The sequence below is a fragment of the Theobroma cacao genome, chromosome 3 (assembly GCF_053813885.1).
Source record: "Theobroma cacao isolate CCN51 chromosome 3, ASM5381388v1, whole genome shotgun sequence".
Classification (NCBI taxonomy): domain Eukaryota; kingdom Viridiplantae; phylum Streptophyta; class Magnoliopsida; order Malvales; family Malvaceae; genus Theobroma; species Theobroma cacao.
This window is the reverse complement of record NC_142641.1, coordinates 7,451,827-7,477,718: the sequence shown is the minus strand read 5'-3', so window position 1 is coordinate 7,477,718 and position 25,892 is coordinate 7,451,827. Positions and strand designations below refer to the sequence as shown.

Genomic DNA, 25,892 nt, shown 5'->3' with positions numbered 1-25,892 from the left:
TTGCCTAGTAAAAACTGGAATCGAGGAGGGAAAGAACAATCCTTAGAATAAGCTTACATATTGAGATGAAAACTCAGATTTTGATGTCCCCCAAACCAATTACCTGTAGCATATAAAAGAAAATAACATAGAAACAAGTAAAACATATTACTTCCAGTATTTCCAGTATCAACGCATCTTAAGACAATATCTTAGCATTATCTTATGCAACTATAAATTCAATTCCTGGAGGTATTTTTGCTTGCAGCTCCATAGCAAGCAGCTTAGCAGATTTGTAATCCCATGATTTTCGAAACATTGACGCTGCTTTGCTGCCAAGGAAAAATGGCTGACAAGGATCAATTATTAACTTCTCAAGCAGCGGAGCATTCTCACGCAAGTGGAAAATCATCTCCACCTCGGCTGGAACCCCAACAAACCCATACAGTTTCACAACTTTAAGGCATGGATAAGGATTTTCCAATGAGATCTTGGATAGCTCCCTGGATGACCAATCTGCCCAGCACATAATCTGCAACATAAAACAAAGGCAGACATAGATATAGGTCCCAAATAGAAGAGAACACAAGCAGTCATTGCTAAACAATCCTCAACATTGGAGACAGAAGGCCATGCAGAAACCATATATAGCAACCATGAACACTGAACCTGAGGGCCGAAAGACAAAAATGGGAAAAGGAAAAGTTGGGAGAAGAAAGGATTGACAAATAGAATCAAAACACATGAAATTGTGAAAGAACTCTTGCTGCAGACAGCTAGAAAATGCCAAAGAGCAGGGGATGGGGGATACACAAGCTCAGAAACACCCAAAGCAAAGGCAAAGGCAAAGGCACAAGAAAACTTACCTTCAGCGTAAATGTATGTAACAAAGGAGCCGCTTTTAGCAGTGAAGTGATAGAAAGGAAAGAACAAGAAACATGTTTAATTTGAACCTCCAATTCCAAATGCTTAACATTACTCATTCTGAGAATGGTCTTAAGGAATGGCAAAGCCAACTGAAAATTTTATAACAGAGTTGGAAAAATTCTCGTTATGAAAAAGTTCAGAACAGTGTAAAAGCAATTTTCAGAAGATAAACCAAATGGACACATACAAATTAAGTAAAAGTATAATACTTACATTAGTTCCAAACACATCGAAACCAAGTGTCTCCAACTGGGAAAGATTTATTTGGAGCTGAGAAGTGTGATATATACGAGACAAACAGGCTCCTCCAAATAATACCTCCACGAGATGGAGTAGATTCTTTAAAGCAACAGGGGCAACTTTAATTCCAGTGTAAGACAATGACGTAAGATTGATAGCAGAAATTTCAACCTCCTTTAGAAAATTACAGTATCTTAACTCCAAGCATTTCAGGTTTACTAATGATTCAGAAGCTATAAAACTTGTTAGAGAAGCAATTTTGATCAGCCTCAAAACCTCAAGCGATGGACATTGAGTTAAAAAGTAGTCAAGAGCCTGATCACTCAGATCCACATCTCTTAAAATTAAGGATGTAAGACAGGTAAAGCTTGAAGCACATAGCAAATGTGAAGGGAAAGGGTAGATTCCATCATTGCGAAAAGGTAGTCTGGCTCTACGTTAAGTCCAACTCAAGACTTTGGGCTTCTTTATCAATAGCGAAGCTGATCCAATTATCAATATCCAAGTTAGAGTAAACATCAAAACAAATTCTTAATCCCTTTATAGTTGGAGCTCGAAGTGATTGTAGAATTTTGTTTACCCAAGTCCTAAAGTTGAGCCTTTCAGTATGAAATGACTCTCCAGTATGAAATGGCTCTCCTCGCAGAGGAGGATCAGACATCACATATGCGACATCGGATGCATCAAAGTTCAGAAACCCTGTAAAATGAGTCCACAAAAGTCTCCATTTGCTAGAAAGGACGCTGGTGCGCACTGCCTTCTCTAAGGTCAAGCGAGATAGAATATGTGCAATGACTTCTTTAGGCCATGAAGTGATATGGTCGACTGTGGTATCAATTTCTTCTGGTTCAGCGTTACCCTGCAAGCAAAAGGAGAAGGAACACGATCTTTCTCAGGTGTTTGTCATTGCCATGGCCTTGTACTCGTTAAATTCAGCACAGTTAAGATAAATTCCTCTCTTCTCAGACTCAAACTTAAAAAGTGTTGAATTTCATGTTCACGAGATGTGAAATTAAAAAAAAATAAATCAAATTGATGGGGATTGGGAACATACAATACAATGATACAATACAAGCAAGCAAATAATAGGTCAAAAATAAAGCTAAGACTAAGACTACCAAATAGCATTAATTAAGACGAGAAAAAAATTAATTGATACACGACATACCGTTGTACTTAATTAGGATTGCCCTCCTCTTTCCCATATTGTTCTCACGAACTCAGAATCTCCTCCTATAAGTATAACAAGGTGTAATCGTCACGCCCCTTTTGTGGAGGAGGGCGAGACAGCCCGATGGCAAGGGCTTGAGGCTTGGGAGTGGGTGAGCTAGCTCAAAGATGGACGAGCAACGAGGGCTGGAACCCCTACTTGGCTTCAAGAGGCTCGGAGGCATCGGCACCCATAGGCAGACTGGGCGTGCAAGCCAGCGAACAGGCAGTGTACGCTGGCCAGCACGTAGACGGGGCGCGCAGGTGCGCAGGAAATTGGCGCCCAGTATAGCTGGCAGACTGGGGCACAGCAGGAGCCCGCAAACTGCCCAAGCAGACTGCCAAAGCGCGGGAAGCACTGGCCAGCCCGAGGCCTGCGGGGCAGCCATTGCCTACCGTTGGCAACAGTGCCAAGGGTGCGTCAGAGGGGCCCAGCAGAGGCCAAAACAGCCCTTAGCTGTTGGGGACTGCCTTGTAACGGCTCTAAGGGGTCCTAAGCTATATAAACCCCTTAAGCTCCCTCATTTGGAACTAATGACTCTTGTATTGGAAATTCTCTCAATAAAAGCTCTCTCTTTGTTCTCTCATCTCTCTTGTGCTTGCCATAATCGATCCTAACTAGCTAACTTGATGAGGCTGCTAGCCTTTCTAACCCCCTTTTTAGCAAGGCAAAGGCTAGGCCACACGGGTCAAGAGAAAACCCCCGTGACACTTGGTATCAGAGCGACAATGGCAAACACGAGGTTTAGAGTGAGAACCGAGGGTGTTGCTTCCACCCCCGATACAAGGGAGACACGTTCGGGTAGGGTGAAGAGGAAGTCCATCTCGAGAGACCTCCTAGCCATGATGGAGTCCAAGCTGTCCCACCAAGAGGAACGTGTGGCGGAGCTGGCTGACCGTTGCAAGGCGGAGGAGGCTCGGAGGGATGGGTGCGAGGAGCATATGGCCGAGCTACGAGAGGAGCTGCAGGCCGCTCTCAATGAGACCCTCGAGGCACTAACCCAGCGTGATGCTAGGCGAAAGGCTGAGGCCGAGCAACTGCGACGCGAGATGAACGAGCTAAAGCTGGAGCTCGAAGTGTGCAAGGCACTCCTTGGTGGAGGATTGCTGGCCGTGCAGCCATCTAGCAAGGTGGACATCCCCAAACCGAAGGAGTTCAAGGGCCAGCGAAATGCCTAAGACTTCGACAATTTTGTGTGGGGGATGGAGCAATACTTTCGGGCCACCAACATTGCCAATGATGGTAAGAAAATCAACACTGCTTCAATGTATCTTACTGACTTGGTGTGTTTGTGGTGGCGCAGGAGGTGTGACGAGAGGCATGGTGGAGTTGCCATCTCAATGTGGGTTGACTTTGTGCGTGATCTGAAGGCACAATTTTACCCCGAATACGCGCAAGATGAGGCGCGGGGCAAATTGAGACGCCTAACACAGCAAGGGGGAGTTCGAGAGTACGTGAAGGAGTTCACCGAACTCATGCTGCAGATCAGCGACCTAAGCGAGCTGGAGGCCTTGTTTTGCTTCCTTGATGGGCTGAGGCCGTGGGCAAGACAGGAGCTCCAGCGTCGAGGGGTCCAAGACATCACTGCTACGATGGCTGCAGCAGAGTCCTTGGTTGAGTTCCGCAAGGGGGACACGGAGAAGGATGCGGGAAAGGCAAAGCCAAGGTGAATGCCACTGCCAAGCCACTGTCGAAGGGCACTACCAGCTGGTAAGGCAGCACGTGGGGTACTGGCCAAGGCAGCCGTGCGGAGGATAAGGGCAAGAGGCCCTTGACATGTTTTATGTGTGGCGGACCACACGTGGTCTGAGACTGCCCCAAGAGGGCCAAGCTGTCTGCCATCATCCAAGAGGGGGAAAGTGAAGGGTAGCAGTAGCGGGATTCTTTGAGATTAGGCACCATGATGCTGGCAGCACTGAAACAACACAAACCGAGCCGCAGCAAGGGCTTGATGTTTACGGACATAACGGTGGCGGGAAAAAAATTGAATGCGCTAGTTGACATGGGAGCAAGCAATCTGTTTGCCTCTGTCAATGACAGCCAAGATGCTAGGGCTGGACACCAAGGCTAGGGCAACGCGCATAACTGTCAATAGCAAGGAGGTCCCCACCGTTGGCACAGCAAGCAACATGGATGTGCGGCTAGATGAGTGGGTCGATAAGGAAACCATCGAAGTTATTCCTTTGCATGACTATGATTTTGTGATTGGTTTAGATTTCCTTGACCGAATAAATGGCATGGTTGTCCCATTCTTGAGCTGCATTGTGATTCTTGACCCACGGGATCAATGTGTGGTGTCAGTGAGGCGCAGGTAGCAATCTGCGACCACGACGCTGGGTGCCATACAGCTAACGGATGGTGTGGGCAGGGGCGATGAGACCTTTGTAGCCACGTTGTCCCTGAACAAGGGCGAGCTGAGCCAGGCAGCACCCATGTCGAGTGAGGTAGCGAATGTGCTGGACCAGTATGCAGATGTCATGCCGGCCAAGCTGCCAAGCTCCTTGCTGCCTGAGCGCAAGGTGGACCACAAGATTGAGCTTGTGCCGGGGGCACAGCCACCCGCGAAGGCACCTTACTAAATGGCACCTCTAGAGCTAGCTCAATTACGACGGCAGCTTACAGAGTTGATTGAGGCGAGCTTCATTCGGCCAAGCAAAGCACCCTATGGTGCGCCTGTCCTCTTCCAGCTGAAGCACGATAGGATGCTGCAGTTGTGCATCAACTACCTAGCACTCAACAAGCTGACCATCCAAAACTACTATCCGATCCCTAACATCTTCGAGCTGTTCGACCAGCTAGGTGAGACTCAAGTCTTCTCCAAACTTGACCTGTGGTCCGGGCACTACCAGATGAGGATTGTCGAGGGGGACCAAGAGAATACTGCTTGTGTGACGCGCTATGGCAGCTTCGAATTTCAAGTCATGCCCTTCGGCTTAACCAATGCCCCCGCGACATTTTGCACACTCATGAACAAGGTATTGTCATCGTTCCTTGACAAATTTGTGGTCGTATACCTTGATGATATTGTCGTCTATAGCAGGACCATGGTGGAGCATGTGGGACACTTGGGGGCTGTATTTGAGCACCTAAAATAGCACCAGCTATATGTCAAGTGGGAGAAGTGCTGCTTTGCTCAGCCGAAAATCCCCTTCCTCGGCCACATTATTAAGGGAGGCCAGATTACAATGGATGCAACTAAGGTCCGAGTAATCAACGAGTGGGAGCAGCCCACTAGAGTGACCGAGCTGCGGAGTTTCTTGGGGCTAGCCAACTACTACCGTAAGTTCATGCGGGGCTACTCAGACATTACAGCACCCTTGACCGACTTGCTGCGTAAGGACCACACTTGGAGATGGAGTCCCGAGTGTGAGCAGGCATTCCAACGGGCTGAAGCAGGTGATGATCGAGGAGTCTGTGCTGCACCTGCCAGACCCAAGTGTGCCGTATGAGGTGCACACTAATGCGTCGAACTATGCCATAGGCGAGGTGCTCATGCAGCAAGGCCACCTAGTGGCGTATGAGAGCCGAAAGCTCAATGACACCGAGCGGCGCTACATGGCTCAAGAGAAGGAGATGACAGCGGTAGTGCACTACTTGAGGGTGTGGCGGCACTACTTGCTAAGGGCACAATTCGGGGTGAAGACGGACAACATAGCCAACAGCTTCTTCCAAACCCAAAAGAAGCTGACCCCCAAGCAAGCTAGGTGGCAAGTGTACTTGGCAGAATTTGACTTTACCATGGAGTACAAGCCGGGTGCCACAAATCGGGTTGCTGATGCATTGAGCCGCAAGGCAGAACTGGCGACCATCAGCCAGGCGTAGGATGAGTTGTTGGCCAAGATTGGGGCGGGGCTTGCTGGAGATGCCACAACACAGGCCATCACCGAGTGCGCCAATGAAGGAAAGACGTAATGGTTTTGGATGGATGAGGACCTGCTCATGACCAAGGGAACTTGAGTCTATGTGCTAATGACCAAAGGGCTACACAAGGAGATCGTACGGGAGCACCACGATTCCTTGTGGGTGGGACATCCAGGCACCGAGCAGACTAAGGCACTGATCGCGGCGCGCTACTACTGGCCTAAGCTGTTCGAGGACGTCGAGGCCTATGTGCGGATATGCTTGGTCTGCTAGCAAGACAAGGGCGAGCAACAGCAACCAGCAGGCCTGCTCGAGCCCCTAGAGCTGTCCGATCGACTGTGGCAATCCGTATCCTTAGATTTTATTACTAACCTGCCTATAACTAACGGGTTTGGTGCCATAATGGTTGTGGTTGATAGGTTTAGCAAGAATGGGATCTTTGTGTCGGTCACACAAGAGTGCCTAGCTGAGGAGGTAACCAGAGCATTCATGGCACATATGGTCAAGCTGTGGGGCTTACCAGAGAGCCTAGTGAGGGACAGGGATGGGCGCTTCACGGGCAAGTTTTGGACCGAGCTGTTCAAGCTGTTGAGGTCCAAGCTCCGCTTCTCTACTAGCTTTCACCCGCAGACGGATAGGTAGACCAAGCGGGTAAACCACCTGTTGGAGATCTACTTGCGACACTTCGTCCGCACCAGCCAGTCAGATTGGGTGAAGCTGTTGAAAGTTGCACAGTTCAACTATAACTTGCAGTAGCGGGAGCAGACCAGGAAGAGCCCGTTTGAGCTGGTGATGGGGCAACAGCCGATGACCCCCAGGGCCTTAGTCAGCAACTATACAGGGCCGACACCAACAGCCTTCCGATATGCCCAGGAGTGGCATGAGCAGCGGGACTTGGCTAGGGCGAGCCTTGAGCGGGCCACCCAAAGATACAAGAAATGGGTAGATAAACACAGGCGGGACGTGAGCTTCAACGTGGGGGACTTGGTGTTGGTGAAGCTTCACTTGGTTCTCCGCCACGAGAAGCTGCACAAAGGGCTGGTCCGGAGGTACGAGGGGCCCTTTCGCATTGAGGAAAAAATGGGCCATACGGCATACAAGCTGGAAATATCGCCCAAGCAAAGGGTGCATCCGGTCTTCCACGTGAGCATGCTAAAGCCATACCACGCAGACCCAGACGACCCAAGCAGGAACCTCGCTAGCAGCATCCCATAGGGCAGAAGGCATCGTTTAAGTGGAAAGTCGAGCAGATTCTGGCCGAGAAGGTTCTAAGGAGGAAATACCACCGGTCGCAACATCAATACCTAGTCCACTAGAGGGGACTGCCAGCAAGCGAGACCAGTTGGGAGCCGACCCAGGCGTTGTGGCAATTCGAGGACCTGGTGGAGCAGTTCCACGATCAACAGGCAACGAGGGTGTTGCCAAAATAGTTGGGGGAGAGTGTCACACCCCTTTTGTGGATGAGGGCGGGATAGCCCGATGGCAAGGGCTTGAGGCTTGAGAGTGGGCGAGCCGGCTCAAAGATGGGACAGCAACGAGGGTTGGAACCCCTACTTGGCGCCAAGAGGCTCGAAGGCATCAGCACCCATAGGCAGACTAAGCGCGCAAGCCAGCGGACAAGCAGTGTGCATGGGCCAGCACGCAGACAGGGCACGCAGGTGTGCAGGAAATTGACTCCCAGCAAAGCTGGTAGACTAAGGCGTAGTAGGAGCACGCGAACTACCCAGGCAAATTGCCAGAAGAGCGGGAAGCACTGGCCAGCCCGAGGCCTGCAGGGCAACCATTGCCTACCTTTGGCAATAGTGCCAAGGGTGCATCAGAGGGGCCCAGCAGAGGCTAAAACAGCCCCTAGCTGTTGGGGACTACCTTGTAACGGCTCTAAAGGGTCATAAGCTATATAAACCCCTTGAGCTCCCTCATTTGGGACTAATGACTCTTGTATTGGAAATTCTCTCAATAAAAGCTCTCTCTTTGTTCTCTCATCTCTCTTGTGCTTGCCATAATTGATCCTAACTAGCTAACTTGAGGAGGCTGCTAGCCTTTCTAACCCCCTTTTAGCAAGGCAAAGGCTAGGCCACACGGGTCAAGAGAAAACCCCCGTGACATAATCAGCGTCATCCTCTTGACACAAAAATCATATTGACTTGATATTAAAAGCACAATTAACATAATTCTTTTTTGAAGTTTTTTTTACCATACTATTATTTTTCTGATACAAGAAAATCTCCACTAGTAGATTTGAAATTTTATTTTATTATATAAAAATTCATGTCTCACAAAATAGAAAAAGAGATAACAAAATCAAACCAAAAGAATAAGTAATAATAAAAAAATAAAGGAAAGAGATCTATACTTCTTTAAAGTCCAAAACACTTATTCATTAAAAATCAAAACTTTCAACATCTAGAAACCAACAAAAGCCACTAAAGAAAAGTAACATAAACAAAACATGCCACTTACAAACTAAAAGCCAAAACAAGGGATTTTCGCAGGGTCTCATAGAATCAAAGAGGAAACCAATAAAGAAAAAGGCGTTGTTGGAAACAATCTGTGGTTCGGGTTCACTCAAGCCCAAATAAATAAGTTTTCGGTCTTGCAGATGTTAAATTTATTAACAATTGAGGTATTTTCAAACCCATTGTTTATCCTTTTTTATTTTATCTATTTATACTTTATTTCTTGTGCATCAATTAATTTATGAAATTACTTTAAAAAGTAAGAATAAAAATAGAATAAATAATTAAATAAATTTAATAAGCATTAACAAAACTGTTGGAGGGTCCCAAGATTATTTTCGCAAGATGCATTGATTCTACATAACTATAAAAATTTAGAATAAAAAATAATAATTAAAATTAAAAATTATTTACAAAGTACTTTGTAAAGCAACTGATGTAGATAAGTTGACAGACTCAGCAATGTACAGACAACTTATAAGAAAGTTGTTATGTTTAACATTTACAAGGCCTAACATTGCTTATGCAGTACATGTGTTATCTCAGTTTACGGATAGGCCTAGTCAAGCACATTTAATGGCAGCATGCAAAGTGTTAAGGTACATAAAGAATGCTCCTAGACGGGGTATTATTGGGTTCAAAAACAAAGATATGTTTGAGAGTGTATGCAGACAGTGAGTGGGCAAGATGAGTTAACACAAGAATATCAGTTACTAGTTTTAATGTTTTTCTTGGACAATCCTTAATCAGCTAGAAATCTAAGAAACAAAATGTTATGACTCGAAGCTCAATAGAGATAGAATATAGATCCATGGCGTCAAATTGTTGTGAGGTAATTTGGTTGTTGTTTTTATTGAATGATTTTGGTATTCAACATTTTAGAGTTGTGGAGTTATATTATGGCAACCAGTCAAACTCTTTGCAACATAGTGTAGAGGGTTCTTAGCATTATCAATTCCATGCCCCCAGAATTTCATGAAGCAAATTGTACACGTGTTGGATAAATGTAAGTTTTTTTTTTCTTTTTTTGCTTTTACACTTGATAAGGTACATAGGAACTTTATTTCCTATGATGGATTGTTGTCTTAATCTCTAATATATATTAATAGCTTATAGGTTAACAAAATTGTTTGCCAAGTATGTTGGATATTTTTTTTTTTTACAATTTTTGTGTCATATCTATCTGCCTCCACCAATTTTCTTCAAACTTTCCTTTTGTTTTTCAATTGTATTTGAAACTATCTAATTAAATCTTTCTTATAATTAATTACGAAACAAGTAGAGATATATGAGGAAAAGCAATTAAAGATAGAAAAAGATTCGATAAGAAAATTTAAAGAGTTAGATTCCTACTAGAAAAATAATTTCTGAAATCTATAAATACGATAGAATAGTTCTGTAAAAATTCACAATCAATTCTCAAAGGCTCTCTTTAATTCTCAAAGGTTCTTCCTTAAAATTTTTAATAAGTAAGTTTTCTTTACATCAATATTGTGTTTGTTTGTTTCTTTTTTTTTTCATTTTTTTTATGTATCTGTTTTGGGGTGCATTTGCATTTAGAATAGTTCTAGACGTTTCCTTACTTGGAATGCTTGAACCATTTAGAATTGTTTGCCCTCTGTAGGAAAATTTTATTATTAAAAATTTCATGCATAGTGGAGCTATTTAAATGAATGACAAACCTTGAGATTTAAGGATTTTATATAATTTCTCTAGAGAGTTTGGTTGTGCAGAAACTCACAATGAACTTCTAAGGCTTTTTTCCTAAATTTTTCTTTTTTAGCATATATATATGGATTATAGACTATAAAGATACTTACATATAAAGAAATATTGCACAGAAAATGAACACCTTCAATGTTTGGAAAGACTTGGAAGTTAGAATGAATACTAACTTGTTATTTTATTTTATTTTATCATAAAAAGAGTATTTATTTATTTATTATTGCCTGTTCTCTTTGAGATTTTTTTTTTAGTGATTTATATACATATATCTTTATTTGTTTTGTTTAGCATAAAGAAATAATCAAACAAATATGATGCACAAATAAGAACAAATAAATAAACATGAGATATTAATGCATAAGTAGGAATGGTAATGCATGAGTACTTATTTGGTTGTTTTTGTGTCATTTGTACTTGTAGGAATTTTATTGCCTCTTCTTATGGCCAGAACTCGTTTTACTTCGAAAGTTCACTATGGTGACCCTGGTAGGGCTGTTCTGGGGAAGAAAAGTAAGAATATTGTTGTAACCTCTCTTTCTAAGAAAATGTGAGTAAGAAGAACTGGTAAAATACCCCTTGTGCCAGAAAATTGGGATGATAGTATCATCAAGGAAAGAGAAGAAGATTGCTTTCGGGAAACAGTGCGTGAAAAATCAATTCCAAGTACAGAAATGGAAGGACAAGGTACCTTAGAGTCTGAGAGTGAAGAGGAATCATGTGACCACACGAATAACCATGAGTCTAGTGATGAGTCAATTGAGGAGAGGTTTCCCAGACATGAACATCAGAGTTTGGGAAGAGAGGTAGATGGTAATGCTATACAAGGAGGTTTGATAGATATGACTGATTTCCTACCCTCTACCATACAAAGTGTTGGAGGAGATAAGGTGAATGACATTACGGGACTCAATGATAATAATATGGATGCTGCTACTAGAGTTGGTGATGATGATGTGAATGCTGCTGGTGGAGTTGGTGATGACGATGTGGATGATGCTACTGCAGTTGGTGGTGATGATGTGAATGTCATTAACCAAAATGATCAGAGTGCTCTTGGGTTTGGCTTTGGAACATTTCAACATAACAATGCAAATATTATTGCTGGGAGAACCTTTGGAGTTACTCGCAGTATTCAGAACAACTTTGGAATCGATGGTACTCTTGGTGCTACTCACAACATTTCTTCTTTCGAGGGTGTTTCGAATGTTAGTTGCAATGCTTCTTTTCCTAAGGTGTTCTGAATACTACTTGCAATGGTTCTTCTTCTAGGGGTGTTCTAGATTCTACACGCAATTCTTCCTCTTCTCTTAGAGGTATTTAGAATACCTCAAATATCATTTATTTAAATATTGTTATGCCTCCTTCTTATTGCCCATTGTATGCCATCCTCTTTTTTTTTTTGTAAAACGTAGAAATGATGCTTCTGACACTCATTTGGAAGACTTTCATGGCATTCTAGTCATGCCACAATACTTGCAGCTATTGGAGCATGTTTATAAAGTATAAGGTGAATTTTGGCATTTTAAACACAAATTCTTGAATAAAGGCATCATGGATAGCTTGGGTACTACTTTAGAGATTGCTTCCTCCCCATGGGCAGACATTTCTCTCGAAGAATTACAGAAGATGGTGGGTCTTATGAAAGATGTTCTCCTCTGTGGGTGTCACATTAAATGCCTTGACACTTGCATAGCTAAGGCCAAAGAATACGTTATGACAAAGGTTGACAAGCCTAACATAGAGGCTAAGATAAAAGAGCTTGATGTAAGGAAGATGGAGTTGCAAATAAGATTAGATAGCCTCTCCAATTTTAAGAATGATAAATCTTCTTGCCCTCTGAATTTCATACTTAACTAGCTTTTCCTTGTTCCTCTTTTTCTGATATTGTAAACTTCTTCTTCCAAAGTGAACATTTACTTTGTTTTCTTCGTGGTTTTATTGAGCTGTTTGGTTCAGTATTTCATTCTTTGCAATCATATGAGTGTTTCACAAGTATCGCTATGTGTGGCCAAAAGGGATTCTCAACTTTATATTAAGGAGAGTAATCCTCAACTTAATAAGAAGGAGAATGACATATTACGTGAGCGTTTAATGCTGCGGCCTTTTTGTGAATAGTAAACCATGGCCAAGAAGTGAATAATAAAACTTGCGACCAATATGTGAATAGCAAACTATGGTCAAGAAGCGAGCGATAAAGCTTGCGGCCAATATGTAAATAGCAAACTATGGCCAAAAAGTGAGCAATAAAGCTTGCGGCCAATAGCGTAATATTATTATAGCCAGATTATGAGCGTTAAAGCCTACGACTGAAATATGAATTATATGGTGAAAGATTCGAGCATAACACTTTCGACCAAGTGAAACAAGAATATCTCAACCAAAATAAAAGCGATAAAGCTTGCAGCTAAAAATGAATTTACTTTAACATATCAAAAGACAGCCAAAATGAAAGCAGCAAAGCTGCTGCTGATAATGCATTAAAAGTAAAAGAAATACCAGACAATTGGGGACAATTGATTCTAAGAAATCATAAAAAAAAGACAGATAGTGGATAGTATTGTCATACGTGATACTTTTTAATGTATTGAAAATTGACTGGTGCTGTATAGCATAGGTCTTTGGATTCAATAGCATGTAATATCCACTCTCGTTTACCTCATGGACAATGAATGGTCCTTCCCACTTTGAACTAAACTTAGCCACTGATGTTCCTCTAGCACTTGCATCCTTTCTTAGAAAGCTTGGACCATTTTTATGAGCTCTTGGACATAGATGGGAATTGTAGTTTCTTGATTGTCGGGAAAACTCTCCATATCTTTAGTTAGAAATTTCTAGCTAATATTCACTTACCGCAATTACTCCTCCTTAGTGGAGTCACTAAAATGTAGAGGTTCTTTTGGTTAGAGAGAAAGGACATGTTGTAATGAGTGAATCGAGATGTGCTGAGGTGGCAAAGAGGAAAACTGGAGCAGTCCTTAAAGCGTAAGTGCTTTGGGTGGTAGGTGGTAAGGGATGAGAAAAACTGGAAAAGGTGGTGGATAACGGCGATTGGGAAAAGCTGAAGAGAAAGAATGCTTGGAGGAATCTCGAGAGAGCTTTTAGAGTAATCTTTGCTGGGTGTCCCCCCCTTCTTCTCCTTACCTCTCAACCTCTTATGTATACTGAATAGTAGTTAGGATAGCACGTTTAATCATGGGAGAATGTGAGTAATTAAAGAATGTTATGGGATATTAAAAAAATGAAAATATAGTTGCGTAGTGGGCGTAAGTTTTGAGTAAATGAAATAGTAGCATTTGATAATGTGTCACGCATATCTTTAAGAAGTAAGGAAAGAAAAAAGGTAAAGCACATGTTCTTCAAGAAAAGGTTAAGAGGAAGTCCTTTTAACTATCTCTATATCTGAACCACCAAGCCAAATTCTCTATAACATCCTAAATGTGAAAGTAACTGATGAAACTTGCCACTTGTTTTGACATACTTTCACTTCCCTGTACAAATAGTTGTTCCATGCTTGTTCCTGATTGTTTCTATGCTTGTAAAGCTTTTTGGGCGCTTCTATGCTTGGAACACCCTTGAGCGCTTCTGCGTTTGGAACACCCTAGGTGCTTCCATGTTTGGAGCTCCCTTAGGCACTTTTGTGCTCGGAAAGCTACTAGGCGCTTCTGCTCTTAGAACGCCCCTGGACATTTCTGTACTTGGAACACCCCTGGGTGCTTTTGCCTTTGGAATGCCCTCAGGCGCTTTTATACTTGGAATGCCTCTAGGCGCTTCCACGCTTGGAATACCCCTAGGCACTTTTGCACTTAAAACACCCTAAGTGCTTCCAGTTTGGAATACCCCTAGCTTGGAACACCCCAGGGGGAATGCCCAAGGCTTTTCTACACTTTGGAACATTCTTGATGTAATTTTCTTGTATAATCATAATTAGGCATCTATAAATAGTTTCAGAATTTATTGAGCAAAATGTGTGTTCTTAATATTTGCGCACATTTTGAGGGAAAGAATTAGAAGAATGTTGAAGAAATGAATAAGGAGATTAGCTCCAACACAATGGGTTGTCCATATAAACCCAAAACAATGAAGAACATTGAAGAATAGCAACTTAGATCCTTTTGTACGGACGCAAGATGTGAAGAAAGTGTTCAAATGAGCAGGTGACGGGCACAATTTTTTATTCTATCAGAATTGACACCTTGAAGATTACTAATTTACTCCCATTAGTTACACTTATTTTCTTGTACAGCTGTCTCTCTAACCGACGGGTAATAGGCCACCTAGAATTTTCCTCAATTTCTCTGGACTCTCACAAATCTTACTAAGGATTTTCTTCATCTTCAATATCATTAAGATTAATGCTCGTCCTGTGAAGGAATTGCCCCTCCTTTACGCCGACTCAACCTTTTCACAGATTTACTCGACTTCCTAACGTTATTCAGCAGAGACAACTAGGATTATTTCTTTCCATTTTTCCACCAATCATCAGTTTTATAATTATCCAGTTCTATAAAATAATAAAAACCTGAAATAAATAACATAGGAAAAGTTAGTTGTCTTCATCAATCATCAAAGACGGAAGCGCTTCCTTTGCAATGGAGGTCTTCCAAGTTTCAGTCAATTGTATCTAAATATTTGACTTATTAATTAATATATTATTTTTTTATTTAAAAAGTAAAATTTAAATTTTTTTTTCTTCAAATTTTAAGAAAAAAAAATTAATTCCGTCTTAAAGCAATAGCAACTGATATTAAAATAAACAGAAAAAGAAAAAGAGTCTTTTACCTATTACCCCTAGGGATGGGATTTACTTTTCTACAGATGAACTGAAACTTGATTGATGCAAAGAGAGTGAGCACAGATTCTAGATTTAAACATGCTTATGGTTATGCACACTAATCTTTTGTTGCATCTGTGGGCCGCGTGGATTACATGTCCTTTTCCTCCAAACCCTTTACTTAACAAGTGCCCTTAATTAAGCCCCCGCAATCCACCAGTTAACCAAAACATTAAGAACACTTTGAGGTTTGACAACCAAGTTTTAAGACTTTATAAGTGAAACTAGATTATTGATATATATTTATTTAATAATTTTTATAAATATATTTTCATGAAATACACGTGTCTTACTTATATAATTTAAAAACTCTACCGTTAATGCATAAGATAATTGTTCATATTTTTATTTGGTTTATTTTATTATTTTTATGTTTTGGTTTTTGTTAAAAAAAAAAGTTCAAAAAAAAAATAATGTTTCATTCAAAAATTCTAATATAAAAATTTATTACCAAAATTGGACTGCCTGTTTGTATCATTTTGGCTGAAAACTTCCTTTTCAATATGAAAATTTAAGGAACAAGAACATTTTTATAAAAAAAATGACAGATTTTAGAAAATGTTAAAATTTTTTAAGGAGAATAAATGAATTTCAACTATTAGAGTTTAAAACTCCTCTCTAAAAATTTCGAAATTTGAGAATGAAATTTATAAGATAAGAAAAGATTACCTCTCATTGTGTAAGAATGACTGTAATATATTTTTGTACAATAACAAAAGAATTTAAAGTATTTTGTTTTAGCTCATGTTTGTAGTTTAATTGTTTCTCTTTTTTTCAGTAGCAAAGACACCAAACGTATAATCGCTTAATATAATTAGTAAAAAAAAATATAGTTTGGATGTTAAAAATAAAATAAAATTCTGCATTAAAATTATACTTTTAAATTTATAAAAAAAAATAAAGGCAAAAAAATCACCAAAGCAAAAGTAAGATATAAAGAAAACATAAATTGAACTAGTAAAGAAATTGAGGAGAAAAAACATTTTGAGTCTAAACTTAATCAAAAGACAAATTTTGGGATTAAGCCAAATTTCTTTCTAAATCTGATCAAGTTCCTCATTAGAAATGATAATTAAATAAAAAGTAAAGTTAATTAAAAATCAAAATTAATGTATTGATGGAATTTCAATGAGTAAATCAATAACATCAATCTATCGATTATAATTTTTTTGATTTTAATAATTTGTTTTTAACAAGAAACGGGACAAATGACCTAAAGAAGCATTCATGAAATCTAACCCTTATTCCATACAATAAAAAATTACCTCTACATTTCTTTATGTTTATGACAAAGTTTCTTTTTTAAAACAGTTGAAGAGGTATAGAATACACATTCTCAAAATTTGATTCTTCTACTTATATTCACAAAAAGAACATTGTTTTATTAAAATGAAAATAGAGTCTAAAGGTCAATTTAATTTATTTTTTGTTGGATTTGTCTATTAACAAAATTATTGAGCTTGGCCACATGCATAAGGATGGCAATAAGTACTCTATTACAGGGTACTCGTAGGTATCTGATCTAATTATATAGAATTAGAGTACTTTATAATCTAATTTGGATAGAGTTCGGGTAGTAATTTTATTACCTGTATCGAGTTCGGGTACCACCGCTTGGGTACGCAATATCCCAAGCCAATTATGTTTTTTTTTTAATTTTATGTAATTAAATACAAATCTATATTGTTAATTAAATTAATTCATGAAATTTTGATTATTAATTAATTTGTAATGTATTTTAATACATATAATCTATATATTGTGTTAATTTATATAGAATATAATCACTATTATATATATACTTTTAGTATATATACTTTAAATATATAAATATATTTCTTTCTATTTTGTATTAATGTTACAAAAATTATAATTTATAAAATTATTAATTATAATAAATATACCTTTATTTATATAAACTTATAAACTATATACTTAAAAAAAAGTTGTGAGATTAGAACAGTTTTGGAACCTAGTTATTTTTTCTAATTTCATGTAATTAATAACAAAGCCATATAGTTAATTAAACTTGTAATGTTGTTTAAGTTGTTGTTTGGATATTTGTTTTTAGTTATTTAAGTTGATATTTAAGATATTTATTTTTGATTATTTAAATTTAAATTTTATTGTTTATGTGCTTTTATAAATTTAATTATTAGTGACGTATATGGAATATGGATGGAAATATTATTGTATATAAATACGTGTACGGATTCGGGTTCGGGTAATTAAATATCTATGAAGGGCATTTTAATAATTTTTTTACATAATCAAGTTTTTAAACTGGGTTCAAGTAATTATCGAGTAGTGGGTATATTAGGGTTCGGGTTAGGGTAGTAAATTTAAAAAATATTCAAGTAATTATAAGATTCGAGTATTCTTTTACTAATAAGGTTTGGGTCTAGAGTATCTCAAAATTAGTGAGTATGCTACCCGTTGACATCCCTACACATGCATTTAATAGTTTTAAGACATAATACTTAAAACAATCACCAAATAATTTGAAAAAATTCAAATAAAATTTTATTTTTTTATTGTATTCAATTAAAGCTTTTATATTTTTATTTTGAACTAAATAAATCCTTATGACTAATGGTTGATTAATTGTTATTAATTAAAATATCACTTATCATTTTATGTCACACGACATTGATATGGCATGTTAATATATCATAATGGATAATAAACGTGACATACTAATATGGCATAATGACATAGTCATGTGATATTTTCACCTTCTATGTTAACTTCAAATGGGTATAAAATGACAAGTAATATTTTGATTAATTCCAATTAATCAACCTTTAGTTATAAAGGTTTATTTGACTTAAAGTGAAAATATATGAGCTTAATGGAATGCAATAAAAGAATGAGTACTTATTTAAATTTTCTTAAATAGTTAAAAGATTTTTTCAAATATTATACCTAATTTTAACATATACTTCAAATAATTATATAAAATTAACTAAAGAAACTCCAACCTATAATTATATCTGACTTGGTTTTCGTTTCTATTTATAAAAAATTTCTTCATATTTGATTATTACAATAATCTCTCCTAAAGTGAATGAGTTTAAAAATTCATAAACTCTAAAAAGTAGTATAATTTGATGATAATGATTCTGCTTTCTGAGATAATTTAAAAATGGCATTCAATTGTACATGTTTCAAAATACTTGTGTTACTTTTGAATTCCATATATCGAAAAGCTATGATTATTACCAAGAGTTAGGTAGGAAAGGAGCAACATTCAATTCTTATTCTATTTCACCTAGGAATTTAATGAACAGTTATTAAACTTTATATGTATTTAATTAGATGTGAAAGTTAAGAAGAAAAAGTTGGATTGCTAATGTATTTGCAAGCATGACTTTTATAGATTGGAGACCAAAAGAAAAGTTAGATGGTGACTTTTTGATTGAATAGGGGAAATAATGCAAGAGGGATGAAGAAAAAGAAATGTTATTGAAAATAATTAAAAGGAAAAAAAAAAGACTATAAGAAGTTCCCAAAAGGAGCAAATATTAGTAGTTTTAGCTTTCCCATTACGTCTTATTAGGCAATAATGACTAAAAAGTTTGTTGGCTGGTTGGGGGCCTTGGATTAGACCAAAAGATTGGAGCTTAAAGATAATTGTTTGCAAAGCTCTCAATTTCAGAGTAAATTACAAAAATAAAAAAAAAATAATTCTTGAATTCACTTTTAAGTCTTGTTTCAAAATACATTGTAGAGTAGATCTAACTTCAAAAACAATAGATTAAGATCTGACTTCAGTCAAACTCTTTTTGAGGTTAGTTTTAAATTTTAAAGTATTCTAAGGTGAAACTTTATGAGATTTGAGTTATTATATTTGGTCAAATATTGTAAATTTGTTAAGAGGAAAGGAAAGAAAAGGAAGAAAGTAAATAAAAGAAAAAGAAAAGAATTAAAAAATTATACCTAAATTAGTTAGATAATTATTACTTAATTTCTTTTAGCATTTTGTTTTTTTCATTTCAAAAAGTTATAAAAATTTTTAATTGTTAATAAAATAATCCTAACTAATTTTTTTAAATTTGTTTCCTTTTTTCCATAATTATGTGTCTCTTTCTTATTTTTTTATGTTGATAAACGTTGAATAAAAAATGTTATTATTATTATTATTTAATTAAATTAAATGATGATATTCTTTGTATTTTTAAATTTTTATTTTGCAATCATTTAAGGGTAATTATAACTTTTCTATACTTGTACGGAAGTATTGACTAACAGCAATGAATTATTAAGGAAGCCAAAAATGCATTTTGACCCAAAAGTGTTTCTTGAAGGCTTCTTCTTTTTCTTTTTTTTTTTTTTTCATATTTTACTCCTCAACCTCTATGATTTTTTTTGTAAACTATTCTAACCATCAAAAGAAATTTGTGGGCAAATTCAACCATTTAGTTAAATGATAGATACATATATTTTTTATTTTTTAAAAAGTAGAGTTTACATGGAAATTATGGTTATAATTTATGTGCATGGAATGGCTATTCCATTCTCTCTCTCTCAAAAAAAAAAAAAAACAAATTAAACAAAAATACCCTTAACCATTTTGTAAAGCCATTACCTTATATATAATAAATTCTAATCCTAACATATAAAAGTCATTTATTTTTCTCTTTCTCTTTCTTTCTCTTCCTCATCTGCCTCAGTCCTTCTCTCTCTGAATGTCCTCTACTACTTTGTTCTCTAGTAGTTGTGGTGGAAGGGAATGCTAGATCGACGTTTCAACAACCAATTTTAACAATGAGAAATACAAGATCGACGCTTCAATGACCAAATTTTGTTAAAAAAAAATGCTAGTTAGGTGCTCAAGCGGCTAGATCAATGCTCCATTACACTGACCACATCTCAAATGATTGAGTTGGGAAAGAAGAAAGAACAAAAAGAGAAAAAAAAATAAAATTAACATTTAAATTAAATTATTAATATTTTATTAAAATAATTATAAATAATATTTGTTCTCATTTGCCTCTATTTTCGTAAAATAGTTAATCCATTCTTTTTACATTCCATTAATCAAACTAAACTGCCGCTGATTCCATAAACAAATGAATTAACAAACGAAAAGTAATTCCGATCGTTTGCATGAATCTTTATCTCTGAGTCACTTTGAAATTAAGTCTCTTGTATTAAAATTTACAAAAACGTTCCTTTTTGCTTCTTTTTTTTTTTTATAGAATTTCTTGTGAAATTTGAAATATAAATATAAATATATAAGACCAAATTCTCGGGCACTGTTTACTTTTGTGAATTGTAATCGTTCCCTCTTCATTGGAAGAATAGAGAAAAGAAATCTAAAACACTTGAAAGCAAAAAGCAAAGCAATTTTCCCAAGAAAAAGCCAACACCTGTGGCGAATCTAGTGCTCTTTGGGTTATGCTAACGCTTCAATATAATCCGTATCCCCAAACAAAGCTACATGCTATAAACTCTTTTATTCTTCCTATTTTTATTTACTTTTGTTCATTCCAAGCTATTGATATCTTCTTAAATTATGTATTGTCTTCAATTCTCTACTAAACATCAACAAAATAGTTAAACCAAAAAATTAAAAAAAAAACGCATAAACACGAAGCGGTAATCCTTCTTGTTATTATTTTTTGTGTTATTTTTATCACATTATAATTATGAGTATAAATTCCAATGATAATTAAATAATTTTCATACATATATATATATATCACATATTATATTTGTAGAATGATCAAATTAATAAAAAATTAAACTAAACTACTGAACCTGGAGCAATGTTTAAACATTATTAATTGAAGTCTAAAAAATTGGAACCTTTGTTGATTCCCTCCTTTAAATTTCCTTGAATGTATAAAAACAATAAATAACAAGTTTAAACTTTCCAATTGGCCAATTATTCCTCTTTGACCTGAAAATTCAAAGATCGAATATTTGTTACGCTTATTACACTATTATCGGATTACACCTAGTTTTTATCCTAAACTTTAAGGATTAATTGTCTCTTAACTTACAAAGCTTTTTTCCTCTCTCTCATAAAAAGAAGCTGTTTTAATGTTTTTTTGAATTATTTAAAACAATTAAAATAAATTTTTATTCATTGGTTCAATTCTTATAATTTAATTTTAAATTAAATAGATATTTATAATTGATAATTGATTAATTATTTATTATTAATTAAAATATTATTTTTCATGTCATACCTCTATGATATTAAAATAAAAAATAAAATATATTATGTGATTATATTATCATATCATATCAACATCTATATATCAACATCTATATATCTACTGATCACTTCAATTGACATAAAACTAATGAATAAAATTTTAATTAACAATAAAATAAAAATTGATTTAAATAAATTCAAAAAAGAGTTTTTAAGTATAAAGCAAAGCAAAACATACCAAACCAAACCCTATTAATTAATAGTATATTGCCATCCATGCAGATAAAGATATAATTAATAAAAGCTTAAAAAAAGTTAACCCCCAGATGCCAAATTAATGCTTTTTTTAGCAGATCAATTTAAATTACTAATGGACAAAGGCATGGATTCGATTTCATTTGTACAATACAAAAACAATTTTTTTAAAATAAAAAAAATTGGAGGGCGAGGAAAGGAAGAGTGAAAGTACACTTTATCCAACTCCACCGCTACAGATCCCAGTGAGCGACACCGGGAATCTACAAAGAAGCCCAGCCGTTGATGTCCCTTCATCATCATCATCACCCGAAGGAGGAGGAGGAGGCAACACCCTCCCATCAGCGAACAAAATCCGTCCATTCCTCGCCTCCTGATGCTCATCCTGCGGCGTCCCCATCACCCCCTCAAGCTCCGCCGCCGCACCGTAAAACGCCCCGTCCCCAAACCTCCTCTCCACCTCTAGAAACTCTCCGAGAGAAGACGGCTTTGCGTCGTCGTCCCTGCATAGCTGCCACCACCTCCTCCGCCGCCGTCCCAGTCGCTCCGCCCCGAACGCGACCGACGTCAGCGCCCTCCGCTTCTTGGGTTTCGACCCCGTCGAAGACAACGACCCAGCGTTTGTGGGTTGCGTCTCGTGGCGGTGCTGGGAGGGAGCTCGAAAAGTAATGGCTGGGAAACTCACTCCCATTAAAGTACCCAATGTGGTGCTTCTATCATGGAAAAAGGAACCTGTCGACTTTTTTAAAAACATAAAAGAGAGAGAGACTTGCATGAAGGTGAGATTGATGTGAAAATGGATGGAAAAGAAGGGAAAATTCGAGAAAGGGGTCATCAAAACTTACCTCAGTGTCAAGATCGGAGGAGGAAACGGAGGAGATGGTGGGGGAGGAGGGTGGAGGTATCAAATCGGAGGCCGGATCTAGCATTTTTTGTTTTATTGTGGGATTGGGTTAAGAGAGAAAAGACATGGAATGAAGTGAACACAAGAGCGGGAGAAGGAAAGGAGGGATGGAGGATGGTGATACTGATAGATAGTTCTTGGATTGTGATTGAAATCATTATTGTTGGCTTGCCTTTGTTGCCTTTGTCCACCCATCTTACGCCTTTTTTCCCTTTTTCTCTGTTCTTTAAATTCCCTTTTTCTCTTTTCTTTGGTTTTTAAATTCCTTTTTCAATGAAGCTTCATTAATTTAATTATTCTACTAAATTTGGATGAAAATTAAAATATATATATTACAGTATGTTAAAAATCTTAATTATTTCATTAGTTTTGTTATTTGAAAAAAAAAAAGAAAGATTAAAATAACTAGGTTTTTTCAAATGCTAAAATTAATGATAGTATCAATAATCCCAACAAGGTCACTATCATGTTCTTCTAAATGCCAAGTGTTAAAACAATAGGATAAGAAATCAAAGAAGGTAGAAAGCTGAAATTCCATTAATTTTTTTAATATTTTAAATTATTTTTTTACTTTTTAAAAAATATTCTATTTAAAAATATGTATCTATATTTTATTTTTATGCAAAAATTTCTAATTATTTTATATTTTAACATTTAAATTTGTTTTTATATATAGGAAAAATATCAAAAAGATTCATTCTTTTCCTTCTATTTTGACATTTTAATATATATTTTTAGTTTAACTAATCATTTGGCACTCGGATTTTAGTGAAATTATTGTTTTGATATTTAAAATTTTAAAATTCACTATTAGCTATGCGAATTTTATTTTCGTTCCATGGGCTGTACTTTTGACTAACAATGTTAGTCAAATAGGTGCCATGGTAAAAAAATAGCTAATAAGAATGTATCACACGAAAAAAAAAATCATCTTATCTTTTCTTTATTATTTTTAATTTTTTAATTTTAAAATTAAAAAAGAAATCAATTAGGGAGAAAGAAGGGAATTATCATAATACGGGAAAACACCAAAAGGAATCAATAAAATCAAAGTGCAAACGTAATAGAAGTAGAACCATTGTTAGTCTTTTTTTTTGTTTTTTCCATTACAAATTTGAAAAGGAGTTTTTAGGTGGGAGATGAGTCAGAGAGATTAGCTTTGTAGTTTACTTAGTGATTGTCCCTTGGATACAATTGTTTGATTAATAAATTAGAATGAGAGCATAAAATTAATAGAAAATTCTCCACATGGTCTTTTTTAGGTCAGTGATGAATGAGGTCGGTGAGAGTAATGAAGTATGGAAGTTAATTTGATGAGGATTGGTTCCACATAAAGTAGAGGTCTTTTCTTGGCAAGTTATGCATGGTAGAGTGGCGGTCAAGAGCGAACTTCTTAGGAGAGGGTTGATAAGCAGCAGTATATGTATGTGTGGTATTTGTAATGTTGAGTTAGAGATTGTTGGGTAGGGTACTCATTTTTCAATTGTTGCGAGATTTGGAAGCTGTGGGGTTTGTGATTTAATTTCTAAGGTATCCAATGGTCTACTCTTGGGGATGATAGGGCTTTTATTCTTGCCTGGAAAGGAATTGTAATTAAAAAAGATAGTAGAGAGGTTTGGGATATGTCTTTTTTTCTTACCCTTCGGTCTATGTGGTTGTTTTGGAATGAGATTTTGTTTAAAGAGAAGCATTGGGTTTTAGATCAAGTTTTTGATTGAAGTAAAGATTTGTGTTCATACTTGGGTTCAAGCTAAATGGCTAAGGATTGCTGGTTCCACTCTTGATGTCCTACTTGCTCCAAATAAAGCTAAAATCCCTAGTAAGTGTCCTAAATTAGTTGCTCTAGGGGTTTGGGTTGCACCTTCGGAGGGGTGGTTGAAATTTCATGTTGATAGGGCTATTAGGGGGAATCCAAGTGAGGCGGGTATTGGCGGGGTTCCAAGAAATAAGTTTGCTGATATTAAAGTTATATTTTCAAAATTTATAGGAGTGCATGATGTGAACTATGCGCAACTCAGAGCAGTACTTGAAGCTTTTAAATTGAGAGATTATACATACCTTAAGAAGTGCAAATGGAGTTGCTGACCAATTGGTTGAAGATGGGATATTAAGGGAGAATGAGTTCATTTTTATTGTTCCTTAACGCCAGTTATTTTATTATATCTTAATTGACCTCCATCATAAGAAGAGTATTTGCAAAATTTTATTGCTTGAAGATCATTAAATTCATGTCTATATGGACTTACCCCACTTTAATCATAAAATTAGGCTTTGAGTTTGGTTTGTTATTTATTGAGTAATGAATGTGATCAACCGCATAACTATAATGACGAATGAGATTTCAACCCCTAACCATATTCAATTAATAATAATAATAACAATATATGGATATTTCAAAACTTTTGAATCGATGAAAAGGAAAGTTTTTACTCGTTATATTTTTAAATTATTATTTTGAATATTTTTTTATTATAAATATTAATAAAATTTATCTAATTTTTAAATAAAAATTTTTATTATAAATATTAATAAAATTTGTCCAATTTGTAAATAAAATTTCTAATTGCATTAAATGGTTTTCATTAAAAATGTTTTATATTTTGAGCTTTACATTTTTAAAATATTTTTATGTTATATATAACTATTTTTTCAAAATAAAAAACAATTCATGTGTAACGCAGTCATCGTATCTAGGAAGTCTATGTATTATATTGTTTTGTTAAATGTAGTTCATTTATCCAAAAACTTGTTAATTTAGTCATTGTATTTTGACATTGTGTACAATTCATTGTTGACGGTGTTGATGTGACGTGGACATGTTAGAAAAAAAATTGATAAAAAAAAAATTTACTACACAGCTTTTCTGTATCACGTCATAAAGATCAAATTACACTAAATAGTAGAATATATTGATTTAATTAAAAAATTTAAATAAAGAAACTAAATTGAACAACATTTTGTAATACAAGAACTTATTGGATACTTTTATCATTTTTTGATTTCATATTACATATGGGAATGTTGGCGGAAATGATGTATGAAGTGTATAGAAATCTTGAAACCATATCCTCTGTAATTGAATGCAATTTTTGCTTATAATATAAAAACACTGTAATTAAATGTGATTTTTGCTTGTAAAATGAATCTCTGCTATATTTTGTTTCGTTAATCTATTTATGCAATCAAAGAAAAAAATGTATTATGAAAAGACATCATTTTATTAACTTTCCATTTATACTAGAAACAAGAAATATAATAATTTGGTTCATGTTCAAGCACAAACCAATTGCGCTGTTGCATTCTATGGCTGTCCAAATTACATGGTAATTTTCGGGATT

The 25,892-nt window shown here is 36.3% G+C and overlaps 2 protein-coding genes across 3 annotated transcripts; both read right to left on the bottom strand.

Moving 5' to 3' along the window:
* Positions 1 to 202: 202 nt before the first annotated feature.
* LOC18604372 (F-box/FBD/LRR-repeat protein At1g13570-like) lies at positions 203 to 2,744 on the bottom strand. Its single transcript, XM_088804574.1, has 6 exons — positions 2,547 to 2,744; positions 1,727 to 2,005; positions 1,120 to 1,461; positions 846 to 995; positions 565 to 648; positions 203 to 511 (listed from the first exon to the last, which is right to left on the bottom strand). The coding sequence occupies exons 1-6, from the start codon at positions 2,742 to 2,744 to the stop codon at positions 203 to 205; spliced, it is 1,362 nt and encodes a 453-aa protein (XP_088660700.1).
* An 18,978-nt stretch (positions 2,745 to 21,722) lies between these two features.
* On the bottom strand, positions 21,723 to 22,778 carry LOC18604370 (uncharacterized protein At3g17950). Of its 2 annotated transcripts, none has more exons than XM_088804257.1 (2): positions 22,496 to 22,778; positions 21,723 to 22,418 (listed from the first exon to the last, which is right to left on the bottom strand). In XM_088804257.1, exon 2 carries the CDS (start codon positions 22,402 to 22,404, stop codon positions 21,868 to 21,870), a length of 537 nt encoding a protein of 178 aa, XP_088660383.1. In that variant the 5' UTR covers positions 22,405 to 22,418; positions 22,496 to 22,778; the 3' UTR covers positions 21,723 to 21,867. The 2 variants fall into 2 exon arrangements, with proteins under 2 accessions (XP_088660383.1, XP_007036862.1); XM_007036800.3 differs by having other exon boundaries at positions 21,723 to 22,389; positions 22,496 to 22,775.
* Between the last annotated feature and the right edge of the window lie 3,114 nt (positions 22,779 to 25,892).